General features: G+C 40.7%; 1 protein-coding gene across 1 annotated transcript; it reads left to right on the forward strand.

Annotated features, from left to right (window-relative positions):
• The first annotated feature begins 5151 nt into the window (after positions 1-5151).
• On the forward strand, positions 5152-10524 carry LOC113588435 (cytochrome P450 2J2-like). The gene is made up of 6 exons (XM_035534704.1): positions 5152-5245; positions 6825-7000; positions 8767-8908; positions 9297-9484; positions 9908-10053; positions 10314-10524. The coding sequence occupies exons 1-6, from the start codon at positions 5152-5154 to the stop codon at positions 10522-10524; spliced, it is 957 nt and encodes a 318-aa protein (XP_035390597.1).
• Positions 10525-14882: the final 4358 nt, after the last annotated feature.

Raw genomic sequence — 14882 nt, forward strand, 5'->3', positions numbered from 1 at the left:
TAGATCACAGACCTATTTGAAATTGCATAACACTTTTCAGGAAATACACTCACACAAGATATACAGGGAAAAGAGCAGAAAGTCAGAAAGATAAAGAGGTAGAGAGTTTGGAAGGGGCTGTCATGATCACCAGTGGGGGGGAAATCCTGCATATAACAGACTCAGAGTGCTGCAGTACAAGGAAGCCCTCCCCTGCACCCCTCACCATACAACGTGGGGATTATGTGTGAAATTGTGTATGAGGTGTGTGTGATGTATGTGTGTGATTTGTAGAACATGTTGCTCTACATATTTCACACCTTCATCTCTCAGTGCTGTAGTGTACAGCAGCAGGGAACTGCAGAGTGAAGACCTCACACAGGTCTATGCTGCAGACTGCTGGTAGTCCTCCAGACCCCCAGGAAATCTGCACTGTGACATTCCAGCTTCCATCATTCCTGAGCAAGGCAGTCAAGGGCTCACCTGCCTTATGTGTGGTGGGAGCTGGAATGAAGCTTGTGGAGTGTATGTATGTCTCCTGAGGACCACATGGGGGACTTCTCCTCCAGGTCCTACACAGGTCTGTGTCTCAGTAAAGACTCTATGTGGATCTGTAGTACAGACTACAAACTGTATATGGAGCTGTCCTATAGAGAATAGATTCCATGTAGATCTGTTCTATAGAGGGTAGACTGTAGGTAGTTCTGTCCTATAGAATATAGACTGCATGTGGATCGGTTCTATAGATTGTAGACTGCATGTGATTCTGTTCTATTGGGTGTAGCCTGCATGTGGATCTGTTCTATAGAGTGTAGAGTGCATGTGGATCCTTCCTATAGAGTGTAGACTGCATGTGAATCTGATCTAGAGTGTAGACTGCACATGGATTTGTTCTAAATAGTGTAGACTGCATGTGAATCTGTTCTACAGAGTGCAGACTGCATGTGGATCTGTTCTATAAAGTGTAGACTGCAGGTGCATCCTTCTTATAGACTGCTCTGTCCTCTGCTACAGAGTCACAGTTTTACCTGTTACAGCCCCAATGCTAATGTTGTTAGCATTCAGTGGCTACTAGTACTGCTAGCTTTCAGCTAGTGAAGGGCTTCAGGACTTTTTCTGAAATCTGTCTTCTCTGAAATCTTCTCTCTCTTGCCCTCTGGGAAGAGACATTTGGGTCCTTACATTTAGACTGTACAACAGTTTCTTCCCCCATGCCATCAGACTTCTTAACTCCCAGAGATTGACAACAAATATGTAACAAATAGTGTATTCCATTTAACAAAACTGTGTTGTTAAATTGGTGTAATGTCTATTACCTCAGTGACTGGTGTATGCTAAAATCATATCTGTTAAAATGTCACAGTATGGTCCATCCTTTGCACATCCACTATACTCAGTGTTGTATACTGGTCAGTGTTGCCTTATATGTTATCACTGGTGCTGTATTTCATATTTATTGTTTACACATGCATCTTCTTTTGTGTTGCATCATGGTCCTAGAGGAATGCTATTTTGTTTCACTGTATATAGCTGGAATTACAGTAAAAAGCATTTTGACCCTTCTTGTGTTCTGACATGATATCTATTAAGCAGCATTCACCCTGTAGCTATAAATAAAGGCAATCTACTAGCACACATCTCCATATGTAACTCATGAAGCCTTGTAATATGTAACATGCACCCTGACCATGAAACTTTACCAAAAGATGAAATAATCAATAAGGCTAGTGTTATATAGGTTATGCTCCTGGTTCAAAGTTGGACTGCTGTCAGAAAAGTTCTTATATTTTGTTTGTGTCTGGCCCCTGCTGATTGCGGAGTCAGCAGTAAGATCCAGAGAGGAGGACGAGGGTGGATTCACGCTACCTTTGATAAGTGTGAAGTCTGTCAGCGCATGTTTATGAGTGACGCAGCCATTGCTGAGTGATTATGTGTGCTCTGAGACTGAGAGTGACCCATGTAGATATATCACAATAAGCTCAGTCTCATTATGGCTAATCCCATAGTCATGCCAATCTGAATGTATGTCTGTGAATATTTCCACAGAGATACACACATACACACAAACACACTCTTACCTATGGTTTCCTTTCATTTGTATGTGTGTGTGTGTGTGTTTGTGTGTGTGTGTGTGTGTGTGTGTGTGTGTGTGTGTTTGTGTTTGTGTAAATAATATAAAAAGCTGTCTGTATTTAGCAACAAAATGGGCTGAAGTGAGACAAAGAAGATCTGTTCTGGTTAAACCTTCAATCATGTCCTATTAGACCCCCCTCTGCTTTCACCTCTATTGAAGAGAATCACAGTTTGCAGACATAAAGAGAGAGCTTGCCTTCCCCTCCCCTATTCCCCTATTTGCCCTGCCCTGCCCTGCCCTGCTCCGCCCTACCCTGCCCCGCCCTGCCCTGCCCCGCCCTGCCCTGCTCCACCCTGCCCTGCCCCGCCCTGCCCCTATCCTCCAGCCTCGCCCCTCCCATATTCACAAGCCCTGCCCTGCCACTCCCCATCCACAAGCCCCACCCCTCCTTTATCCCCAGCCCTGCAGGAAGCTCTGCTCATGGTTTCAGTGTCCCCCAGCCCATGAGCCCCTTGTAAGGTGCACATTTCACATGTTGTAAATTGGTTGGCCAGGTTTTCCACACGAGGCCATGTCTTCCAGGGAAGCAGGAAGGAGCAGCCTTGTTCCAGTAATGGTGGTAGCGGAGGAATACCTGGGAAATGATGCAGCTCAATGTGCAGAATGACTGCACACACAAGTACAGGGCTATGGGTGTAGCATCTACTGGACCATTGCTCACACAGCTGCTTATGGGCAATAACACTTCTCTGTCTCTGTCTCTATGTCTTATTGCTTCTCTGCCTCTCTCTTTCTGTGTGCATGATGGATGTGGTATTGTGTGTGTGTGTGTGTGTGTGTGTCAAAGTAATGTTTATCTATAAAGGCCGCATGCACTTTTACAAAATGCTGAGTCACACCAATCTCTCCATGAATTTGTTCTCACTACACTATACACATGCACACCCACATATCCCCCAACAGAAAAAGATGGGTGAAAGAGAGGGATTGAAAGAGACAGAGACAGAGACAGAAAACGATAGAACACACTGCATGTAAAAGGTTTTTTGGCACCTTCTGTGTGTGTGTGTGTTTGTGTGTGTGTGTGTACACGCTCGTGTTCTTTTATCGCATTTCAGGTGTACACCTCACATGGTCCAACGGTTGTCATGCCAACTTGGTTTTGCTCACGTGATTGGTTCCATAAAGTTGGCCCATTTGACGAAGGAGGCAAGGTGAGTCTGAATGAGACTCTTGTCCAATCATAGCTTCTCTAACCTGCTCAAAGCCCCTCCTCTCCCCTGCTCTCAGGGTGTTGCAGAGGACTTGCTGTTGTTCTACAGTAGTCTTCGTCTGGGAGGGGGCGTGGTCAGAGTGGATGAGTGTCTCCTGGTCTATCGATATCACAAACTTGCTGCTACACACTCCGTGCTTGAGTAAGTACATGCACACCCACACGGAATTTCAGTCTCTTCAAATGAGAGAATCTATGTTATAAAGAACTTGCAATATACCACCTCTTTAAGCTGGGTCCCTGTACCAAAATCCTAACTCCCATCTTCTTATCTAGCTAGCTGCTTTTTTGTTCAAAATGAGGTTGAATGACAGAGTTGTGCTTCAGGCCTGACTCCACTGCAGCCGGTGTTTATGTCCACTTAGTCACCTGATGGAGGCCTGCTAGTCATTCCCTCCTCTGCCCATTTCACGCGAAAGACTTCACTCTCCATCCCCCCTCCCTGTGAGCCGAGTCAGCTTCTCCTGCGGTGCAGAGGGAGAGAGCGGTAGGAGAGAGAGTTTCGGGAAAGTAGTGGGATGGCAGGGGGATTACCACAGTAAATGTGTGTGTGTGTGTGTGTGTGTGTGTGTGTGCGCGCACGTGTGTGTGTGTGTGTGTGTGTGTGTGTGTGTGTGTGTGTGTGTGTGTGTGTGTGCATTTGTGTGTGTGTGTGTGTGTGTGTGTGTGTGTGTGTGAGAGACAGAGAGAGAGAGAGAGATTATGTGAATGAAATTCTGCTACTCTGCTATTCTGTCTATGTTGAGTACATTTATGCATATTTTAGTATTTTTACATTACAGAAGTTTTTACTTGAGTACACTGTGAATTAAATATAATTTTACATACTAAAACTGAGTTGTTTACCATTTCTCTTGCAACTATGCAGCCGGGACAAGTCACAAGTCACCAATACAGCCTCCCATTACATTACCTGTGTGTGTATGTGTGTGGGTTCTGTATTATGAACAGTACAGTGAAAGGACACTACAAGTTCTTTTTGCCACGTGTTTGATGCTACCATGGTGATACATGATCGACACAGAAATGGAACCCTTACAATGTGCTTCCATGGCATGTGCTTGCTATAGCAGCACACACACACACATACACACACACACACACACAACGACTTCCTCTATACTCTCATTGCTTTGTTAAGGGTCCCAGAAGACATACATGTAAAGTTATTAAAAATGGATTTTAAGCATCAAATGAACGTTACAATAATAGTCAAATCTCATGCGATTGACTCTCAGTTCTGATTTGATATTCAATTTGTTGTGTCCTTTCACCGAGTTAATGCCATGAATGCATTGCTCAGATGAAACAAAAAAGATACCTTGCTTATATTATGAAAAAATAATGTTGTATTCTGAAACTTTCTAACTGAATCTTATGTGGATATAAATTTCATGTATGTGTTTATGCGCATTTTTGTATATTCGCATGAGCAGTTGTGTAAGATGACTGTCAATCTTATCTCTGAGGCCAACCCAAATGGTGGCATTTTAAAAGGTTATCAGACCTAGCATCTTCTTGCCTAATTACACCTTTGTGTACATTGGAGGTGTGCATGAGTGTGTGTGTGTGTGTGTGTGTGTGTGTGTGTGTGTGTGAGCCTCTGTTTATGCTCTCTGTTACCTCATACCCAACACATGAACATAAATCTTATTCTCAGTTAATTCTTGTCCTCGGATCATGAAATGCCAAGTTCCTGAATTATAATTTGTACCCTCTCTAGGAGATCTTATGTATAAAGGAACATGTAACAATGAATACAGTCTAAAAAAAAAAAAAGAACTATAAGCATATCTGTTAATGAATGTGGCCAGGGCAAATTAAGATGTTGTCTCCCACACGGATGAAAGATGAACAGGTGGTCGAAGAGGAGAAAGACAGAAAGAGAGACCTTACACGCAAGGTCTGGCAACAGGCAGGTAGAGATGAATAGTGCAATCAGAGCACTATTCAAGCAAGTGTGAAAGAGAGCTATCTAATGAATGAGAAGAAAGAAAACAGAAAGAGAGAGAAAGACTGAGAAAGAACTAGACAGAAAGACAAAGAAAGACTGCCAGAAAAGAGAGGGATTAGTATTTTGCTGGGCTTAAATAAATGCAAAATTTTGTACAGTGGAGCAAGAAATAAATTATTTTATGTTTGTCTATGAAGTTATATTTACATAGCACCTTTCAAGGGATCCAAGGTCACTTTACAATTAACACACACAAGGTCACTTTACAGTCACACACCAGTGAGAAGCAGCAGCCAATTGCACACAGTGTACTCTCAACCAGAAACTTCAGCACCCTGGGGAATGAATCAGGCTGGATGAGGGAGACGACAACACCCAGGACAGATTACCATCCACTACTGTGCATGCAGACACACCAGGGCAATTTATTTGTGATAGCCAGTTTACCTGATATTCATCTTTTTGGACTGTATAACCCAGTATAATGCCACACAGACACAGTGAGAACATGGAAACTCCACCCAGATAGGGACACAAACCAAGCTAACCACCAAGCTACCATGCTGCTTTCATTTATTGGGGGCTATAACCATGTATGAACAACTGAGAAGTATTTTAATAGACTCTTCAAAAGGTCACCAGTAAGTTACAATTATCACTCACTGCTCATAACACTTCCTGTTTCCACAACATGAGTGAACACAACCTGTAGTACATATGCTCTACCCTTAGGCATATCAACCCAATAAACCATCACTAGTACTGAATCGTGAAGGGCCTCATGAAGCCCCACTACAGGAGATGTCACTCAGAAGAAGAGCCCCTTTGTCTGATCCCTCCTCAACTTCTACCCATCACCCACAAGACCACTGACTTATGTTTGTAATGAGTCCCTTCAGAGTAAACACATGTGTCAGATTCACATGCTACTGGGGTTGCCATAATCCCCTTAGCACCATTTTCTCAAAGCACACCCAATGCAATTTAAAAAAAAAAAACAACAAAAAAAACATGTTTTTTTTTTTTTAGCAAATAACATGGTCTACAATTGTTTCATAAATAGGTTATTCCATGAACTCAAAACAGACCTTTATCAGTGGCTCCTCAGTAGCATAGAAAAGAGTATGATCATGAAACTATAAAAAGAAAAGAAGATGGGTTTATTATTACTATAATCTGAGGTGTCACAGATATCCTGGACAACATGGACAGTATCGAGGATATCCTTATTATTTCACGTGCCATACAGCTGCATGCTATTTACACACAGGAAGGACACAATGGGGCCATTTTAAACAGAACACTACCTTGTTGTGCAGAACACCACAGACCAATGGCTACACAGAGTATATGCCTCAGTCAAGAGTGAAGAAAAGCTACTTTCAAATAAGAAATAGATGACTGGAGATAGGAAGCCTGTTGATTTTAATTTTTTTAAAACTTTTTCGTTTTAACTTTTTTTTTTTTTTTCATTTTGAGTGATGTAGATAAAGGTGAGGACAAACCTGAGCCTCCCAATGAAGCTCCATCTTGTGTGGATGTAGTCTCCTTCCTGGTTTTCCTGGCAATCCTGGCTCTTCTTCCAGCTCCATCCACTACTGCCCCTGCTGCTACGCCCTCCGCCTCCACCATACCTCCACCAAGTCCATCAGAGACAGCCAGTCTCTTACACTTTGAAGCCAACTGCCATATAAGGCACATGAAGTACACAATGGAATTTGTAGGGGTTTTGTTATTGTTTTAAAAAGAAATTTCTAGAATATAAAACATAAATCCAGGGATTATATTTTAGTTCTACACTGATATATCTAGTATTGTCTGAACTAGTAGAAACATGTAAAACCACACTTGTGAAAACTCGAATCTGGAAGACACTCAGATGACCACGTGACTTGCCAGCCCAAACATGGCTAGCACTTTTTTTTTTTCCTTCTGATGACATTCTCTTGACAAAACCAGAGCTGATTCACGTATGTATCAGGAATGATATGTCTGCTTCTTAAATTTCATGTTGAGCTTCTTTAAGAAACATGCAGGCAGAGCATGCAAAGCTATATCTGTGCACCCCACTATCATCAGTAGAATGGGAAAAAAAGGTATCTTACACCGTCATAAATAGAATGTTTCTATTAAAAATAAACATCATTACTAAAGGACCCCAGCTGAAAAAAAGGAGCCCACTGCCTCCCTTCTGCTTCCTGGCATTTTCTCTGAGCATCTCTCATCTGTTTCACTACTGGAGTGCTCTGCTCCCTCTGCTGTATCTGCTGTATGAGCTGTGGAACCTGGGAGATGCGGCCATCGTTCTTGTTAAGTGAGTGATGTCAAGGGTTTCTGAGTCCAGTGCTCCTCCTACAAAGCTTATCCACACTAGCATGACCTCCAAACTGACCTTTGTTCAGTGACATATCAAAGTTCCCAGGTTTGTCAAGAATAGTAATGCCTCTGTTTGTGTCTTTTATATCAAAAATAGAACACAAATTCTAAACATTTATAGATTTATTATTCACTACAAAGAAGCTAAATTTCATAGCGGGCAACACCATGAGGGTGTCACAGACTGCTCCGCTCCCCACTAGTTACGTGGTTTGGCCCGCGGTGTGCATTAGGAAGTCTTCGTTGTTGTCTTGTTTGTAGCCACACCCTCCTTGTAAGCACACACCTGCACATGGTTTAGCATTGCTTGTCTCTATGTATTTAAACTCCTTATTAACTTGTAATTAACTAAGCATTATTAATATGAAATGAGGAGAAATGTACTAGGATCTATAAGAACAAATGGATCTGTGCATCCCACTTTCAGCCACCAGATGGCAACATTGCTATTTGCTGGTAAGAATCAATGTTGTTCCTAATGCCACTGTGCTGGAAAATGTTTAGCTTAGCAGTATAGAAAAAAGCAGACTGTAGGCAGTTTCACAGGGTCATCCTTGGGGATGAGTCCTTGGCCCTCTCTTTTCTTCATCTCTGTTACCCCTAGATCAGATTGAACTCCATTTCCACCGTCTTGCTGATGATACTCAGCTCTATGTCAGCACGAAATCTGCCACTACACTGCAACCCCCTGTCGTAATATTTTTCTTACAAGACCTCAGGCATTGGATGAAGTGTAACTTTCTGAAACTAAACTAAACTGCCTTCGCACTCAGTTTAGATGGTGTCACTGTAAAACCTTCAGCTGTAGTCCATAACCTAGTTATACTTTTTGATTGTTTCTTTCAAATCTCACATTAGGGCTCTGATCAAAACAATTTTCTTCCATCTCTGCAATATTCCTTGTCTTTGCCCCTTGTTCTGCACAAAAGATACTGAATGTCTGGTCCCTGTTTTCATATTGTCCCACTTGTAGTACTGTATCTCCCTTCTCACTGGTATCCCCAAAAAACAAGACCATTCCCTTTCTTCAGTATCTGAAATACTCAGCTGCTAGAATATGCTCTCACTCTCAAAAAGCAACCTAACAATTATACAGTATACTATTTATAGAGGACAGATGATCTGGAGGCAGGATTTCATGAGCAAGGTTTGTGCTATACTATACTGGATTTGTTTGGGGCAGGGACTGAAGCCACTTCCACCACTCTACTGTGGTCCTTCATATATATGATGAAGTACCCTGAAATCCAAGGTAGGAAACTTCTCATCTTCAGGAAGCTATTGATGCTATAGTTGCTTTTATATTAATCAATAAATAATTATGGTTTTACAAATTCAAAAATTGCAGCAAAGAAAATAGACAGATTACATATCCACTTCATTTTAATATGCAGATATTTTATGAATATAGTGTAGGCATTACTGCATACCAAAATGTTTTTGGATTTGTCATTTTTTATCATAATTAGCAATTTTATTTCAATATAACCATGTTTATGAGATTTTGAGAAACTTTTATACTTCTACCAGTAAATAAATTTCATCCAAATGGTTAAAGATAGCATATTTTCTTGTTCTTAAGAAATTTAAATTTTTTCATAAGATTTCTTATGATGAAGGTTGTTTGTTTGTCTGCTCAGGAAAGGTCCAGGCAGAGATAGACAGAGTGATTGGACCAACACGCCAACCCTGTATGGCTGACAGACCCAATATGCCTTACACTGATGCTGTCATTCATGAGATCCAGAGGATGGGAAATATTGTGCCTCTGAACGTTCCACGGATCACCCATAAAGACACCACACTTGGGGGATATTTTATACCAGAAGTAAACACTACCTCTAGTTTAATTGCCTAAAATAAACATAGTGTAAATATATTACATATGGCAAATAATGTAAATAAGGCTTTGTTCACAATCTTGTTGGGACCTTTCCACTTGAAAACCCATCAATTACCAGCAAGCTATGCATACACCAAGGCTTTACAAAGAGTGGTCTTTGTGAAGCAGTTAAATAGGGCTGAGGTCACTTGTGGGAGATCAGGTTAATGAGCATTGATTAATTCCCAGCTCATGACATTCCTCTGGTGGTAGACAGCTAGCATTGCTACCCATTAAACCCTAAACATTTCTGTATTTCTGTATTTCTACAATACAATCTTTAATCCAGTATTGTTAGAAGAAGTTATTTATAGTAACTAAAGAAGAGCTATTAAGAAATAAGAAAACATTGGTTGTTATTTCTCTCAGGGTACACAGATCATCCCTAACCTGACATCAGTGCTGTTTGATGAGACCCAGTGGAAATCTCATTCATTTGACCCACAGAACTTTCTCAACCCTCAAGGAGAGTTTGTTAGACCTGATGCTTTTCTTCCCTTTTCAGCAGGCAAGCAGTTCACTGATTATGTAACCATGTTGTATAAAAGAGGTACATTGTTGTACGGATAGTCTGAGACAGACAGACGTGTACAGAAACAAATAATGATAATGTTATGAAAATAAAATATCTTGGTATTAGTACTATTTTGTAGTTGTAGTTCTAAGGAGAACACTTAAAAAAATGAAATAGATGTCAATTTCTCAGTGCTATCTGAGCATCCATAAATCAGTTACATTTGAGCGTCTGTGTTAATTTTCTCCTTACAGGCCAAAGGGTTTGCCCCGGTGAATCAACTGCTCATATGGAGTTGTTTCTTTTCCTCACCTCCCTCCTGCAAGTCTTCACTCTCTCCCCTCCAGCTGGAACCAAACCTAGTCTGGAATTTCAGTTTGGTATAACGTTCAGCCCGAAGCCATTCAACATGACTGCCAGACCCCGGGGACAGTCATCTTTTCAAAGACAGAGAGTGTCAGCGAGTCAGTGAGGTGTGAGATGGGTTTTTCTCTATCTGAGTTTTCTAAGCAGTCTTAATAGATGCATTGTTAAATGCACAATATCCAGCTTTCTAGAATATCTCAATAGCATATTTTACATAGCATTGAGAGTAATGTAATTCTAGTAATTACCTGCTCTAGTTATGGATGCTGCAAAAAGAATAAAAATTCCTAAATTTAATAGGCTTTCATGGACGATAATTTCAGTGCATATTTTTTGCATCATCTGTAGCTCTATGAGCAATCATTTGACACAAAACACTATTAAAATCAATTTTAAGCTACTGAGAATGCTGAATAAAATATGCTTTAATACCTATAATATTTCTCAATTTGAGCCAATGTTCCATGCTGTAAGCATTTTAAATGTTTTCATTAGGTAATTTGGCTTCGCATTCTCTGTAATCCTTTCTCCTATTTGTGTACACTACACTTTTTAAAACTATCTGCATCATGAGAAGATGAAAAACCAAAGAATATTTAAAATGAATATCATTAATGTTGCCAAATATGTGTTACCTTTTACACATGTATTTATATCCATAGGATATAAAATCATATAATCTTATATTTAAATTTTAATGATTTAAGTAGTTTCTTAATCAGTAATCTTATCTATATTCAAGCAAATCTTTCAAATGGTAAAGTGCAAACACATGATCATGAACAACTCTACAGTTTGCCTCACTAATTAAAGCTACAAGGAACTTCAGCCAAAAGGTAGACTATGTAGAGCACAACACAGATAACTGTGTGCAATCTTATCAATATTAATAAAATTCTACACTGACTGAAGTCAAGACAATTTTGATGTATGATGTTGTCACTCAACACTGATGTTGATAGTAACATGCAGTAAAAAGGCTGTCCTTAGGATTTCATTATTACACAGAATGTGTTGTTCATTCAACAAAAGCATATATGAGAATAACATGTACTAGTCCTTCGCAGGTGTCGGATAAGTCCTGAAAGCAGATTAACTATTCTTCCTGTTAAGCGGGTTTTGTTGACTATTTTATTCGTTATGCCAACAAATGTTCCACAAGTCACAAATATACAAATTAATTTAAAATGAACATTCTTTGGAAAACTAAAGTAATCAGTCTATGTTGCACTCAATGGGATTTTCATTTGTATTTATTATTAAGATAGCAGCAAATTCCATAAATAATTTTTGCCTGTTTTGAAGTTAACGGAGATAATGGGTTGTAATGTTTAGCAGGTTAAGCATGTTTGTTAGAATTCCATGTAATGCAATTCCCGTTTCTGTAAACAGTCTATCCTTTAATCACTAGTACTACAACTTTATTCACTCTCATGCCATGCTGTCCTATGCTGGATATTTTTTATACAGGTGCAAGGCTATGTCAAATGGTCTGGAGTTCATAATAGACAAACATGATTGTCTCATTCTAGACACTAGATCATGTCTGAATATGTTGCACCTGCTATGTCATTTATATATTTCCACTTAATCATCTGCTTTGCCATCTATATATTTTCACGTATCTCTGAATATAGTGTGCATGCTGACTCTGTGTCACTCATTCGTGCCCCAGGGTCCAAGGTTTATTCCCTGTTTTATTCTACCTGAGCACTGCACCTCACTCCTGTCCATCATCTACATTTATCACATCCACCTGTTGCTCAATCCCTGCCCTGATTTTCTATGTACTTTTTTTTCTACATAACAACCTAGAACTAGATTTTCAACAGCTATCACATAAACATAAACAAGTAGGATTCATACTGATTTAACTTTTTGTTGTTTTTTTAACTGATTTAACTTTTTGTAACATCACAAATACATTAAATGATTTACTGAGGAGGTGCTTTGGTTTTTCTCGTTGGATTGTTCTCTGGTTGGATAAAGTAGGTTCTGAGTTTATTTACTTTTGCCTTAGATTCTGTGAAATTCATGGCTTATTGTCTGAACCTAGTTGTTAGTTGCTTGTTAGCTGTAATTACTCAGTACAGGAGTAGTTTCGCCCTGGCCTTAGGTGAATTGAGGGGCAGGCTCAGCACTTATTGAACTGACAAATTCAGACGACTCCACTACAGATAGATATGTCTGTAGCGGTAATCAACATCTGGGAAGACTTGCTCTCAATCAGTTCATCTACATCTCAATTACTGGACTTCATGAACTCATCTTCTAATATTATCTCATCATAGTATCTTTTCATATTATCTCAATCTTTAATCTCATACATCCACAAATCAAGCATCTGAAATTTGTCTCTCAATTCCTGTCCACATATCCTGCAGATCTCTTCGACGCTATCACCAAAGACGTCGCAATCTCAGCAATCTCACTTACTCGCAATGTACAGCACCATCACATATCGTGGTGGTAGGAGGGCTCTGGAACTGCCAATCTGCTGTCCAGAAGGCTGACTTCATCTCAGCATTAGCATCCCTCCACTTCCTACACTTCCTGGCTCTAACAGAAAATGGATCACCCATGAGAACTCGGTGACTCTGGCTGCCCTGTCCTCTGCCTTTTCATTTACCCATTCTCTGAGGTGACTCAGCAGGGGTTGTGGCACAGGTTTACTATTGTCTTGAGAGTGGTGTTTCACTCCACTTTCTTTCTTTACTCTTTCCATCCCCTCTTTTGAATTCCATGCCATTGCAGTTTCTTTCCCCACCAAACTTATTATCATTGTTATTTACTACCCTCCAGGTTCCCTAGATCACTTCATTGATGAGCTCGACATCCTCCTGAGTCAAATCCACTCATTCTCCTTGGAGACTTCAACCTTCCATCAGACAAGCTGCATTCCTCCTGCATCCTTCTGCTGTTGATAGCATTGGACCTCACCCTCAATCACTCTCCTCTGACTCACAAAGCAGGCAATGTTCTAGACCTGATCTTCACCTACACCACTACATCGGACATCGCAATCAGCACTCCACCTCTCGGACCATCACTTTTTATCCTTCTCTCTCTCCCTTCCTTCTCTTTCCATCCAGTCCTCCCCAATGTGTTCCTCCTCCTTCTGTTGCAATCTGTACAGTATAACCCCCTCTTCCTTTACTTCTACTATTTTGTCTTCTCTCTCTTTGGATACCTTTCCAAGTTCTCACTGGAAATAATATCCACAAAGTCATCCTACTAAAGAATTTATCAGCATCTGATCCTTTTCAGTATTGAATCATCAGCATCTGATCCTCTTCAGTATTTTTTCTTCTCCCCTCCCCCTCCTTCCTCATCTCTTACTCCTGAGGATTTCATCACCTTCTTTGTGGAGAAGTTTGCAGTAATCTGCCAGTCCTTTTCCTCTGTTCCCACTCCTCCAACCAATGTGCATTCCCAAACATCCAACTCTCTGACTTCTTTTTCTCCTCTCTCCTTAGATGAAATTCTTCAACTCCTGACTTCCAGCAATCCGACTACATGTCCGCTGGATCCAATTCCTTCCACTCTGTTCCAGATAATCACAAGAGATCTGTTTCCTTTCATCTGTCATCATCAACAACTCCCTATCTTCTGGATATGTGCCAACTGCATTCAAAACTGCCAGGGTGGTGTCCTCAAGAAGGCCACACTTGACAGCTCCAGCATTACCAACTGCAGACCGGTATCACTTCTCTCTTTCCTCTCAAAAGCCCTTGAATGAGTAGTTTATAATCAATTGTCTCTTTTCCTCACCCAGAATCAGCTGCATGATCCCAATCAGTCTGGCTACAAACCAGCACATTCTACAGAAACAGCCCTCATAGCAGTGATGGAAAAAACGTCCTGCTGCTAAAGCTGCCAAACAGTCATCTGTTTTGATTCTTCTAGACCTTTCAGCAGCCTTTGACACAGTGAACAACAACATTGTTCTTTCTGTTTTTTCCAGGTTTGGTGTGACTGACTCTGTTTGGAGAAGATTTCAGTCCTATCTGAAGGGATGGTCCTATCAGGTGACATGGAGAGGATCCACATCCAAACTGTGTAGACTCTCCATTGGTGTTCCACAAGGCTCAGTATTAGGCCCCCTTCTCTTCTCTTTGTATATGTATTCTCTTGGTGATGTAATATCTTCTCATGGTTTTTCCTACCATTGCTATGCTGATGACACTCAATTATTTCTTTCTTTTCCACCCTCTGACATGCAGGTTCCGAGACGTATCTCACCATGCTTGACTGACATTGTGTCATGGATGACAGCCCACCACTTGAAGCTCAACCCCAGTAAAACAGAGCTTCTGTTCATCCCAGGTACTCCCAGCCCTTACCATGACTTCAGTTTCCTTCGAGAACTCCCTGGTATCACCATCTGAAGCTACCTGTAGTCTGGGCAGAGCTTTGGACAACCAGCTGTCATTCTCAACTCATGTTTCTAATCTAACCTGGTCT

Source organism: Electrophorus electricus, chromosome 18, assembly GCF_041902795.1.
Source record: "Electrophorus electricus isolate QZ-2024a chromosome 18, ASM4190279v1, whole genome shotgun sequence".
NCBI lineage: Eukaryota > Metazoa > Chordata > Actinopteri > Gymnotiformes > Gymnotidae > Electrophorus > Electrophorus electricus.

Excerpts from the sequence above, each read along its gene's own strand:
- LOC113588435 (XM_035534704.1), top strand. The coding sequence starts at position 5,152 with ATGTTGTCTCCCACACGGATGAAAGATGAACAGGTGGTCGAAGAGGAG. Across the intron at positions 7,001-8,766 it reads TGAAGTACACAATGGAATTT|AGGACAGATGATCTGGAGGC; the intron begins GTAGGGGTTTTG and ends TACTATTTATAG. Across the intron at positions 10,054-10,313 it reads CCCTTTTCAGCAGGCAAGCA|GGTTTGCCCCGGTGAATCAA; the intron begins GTTCACTGATTA and ends TACAGGCCAAAG.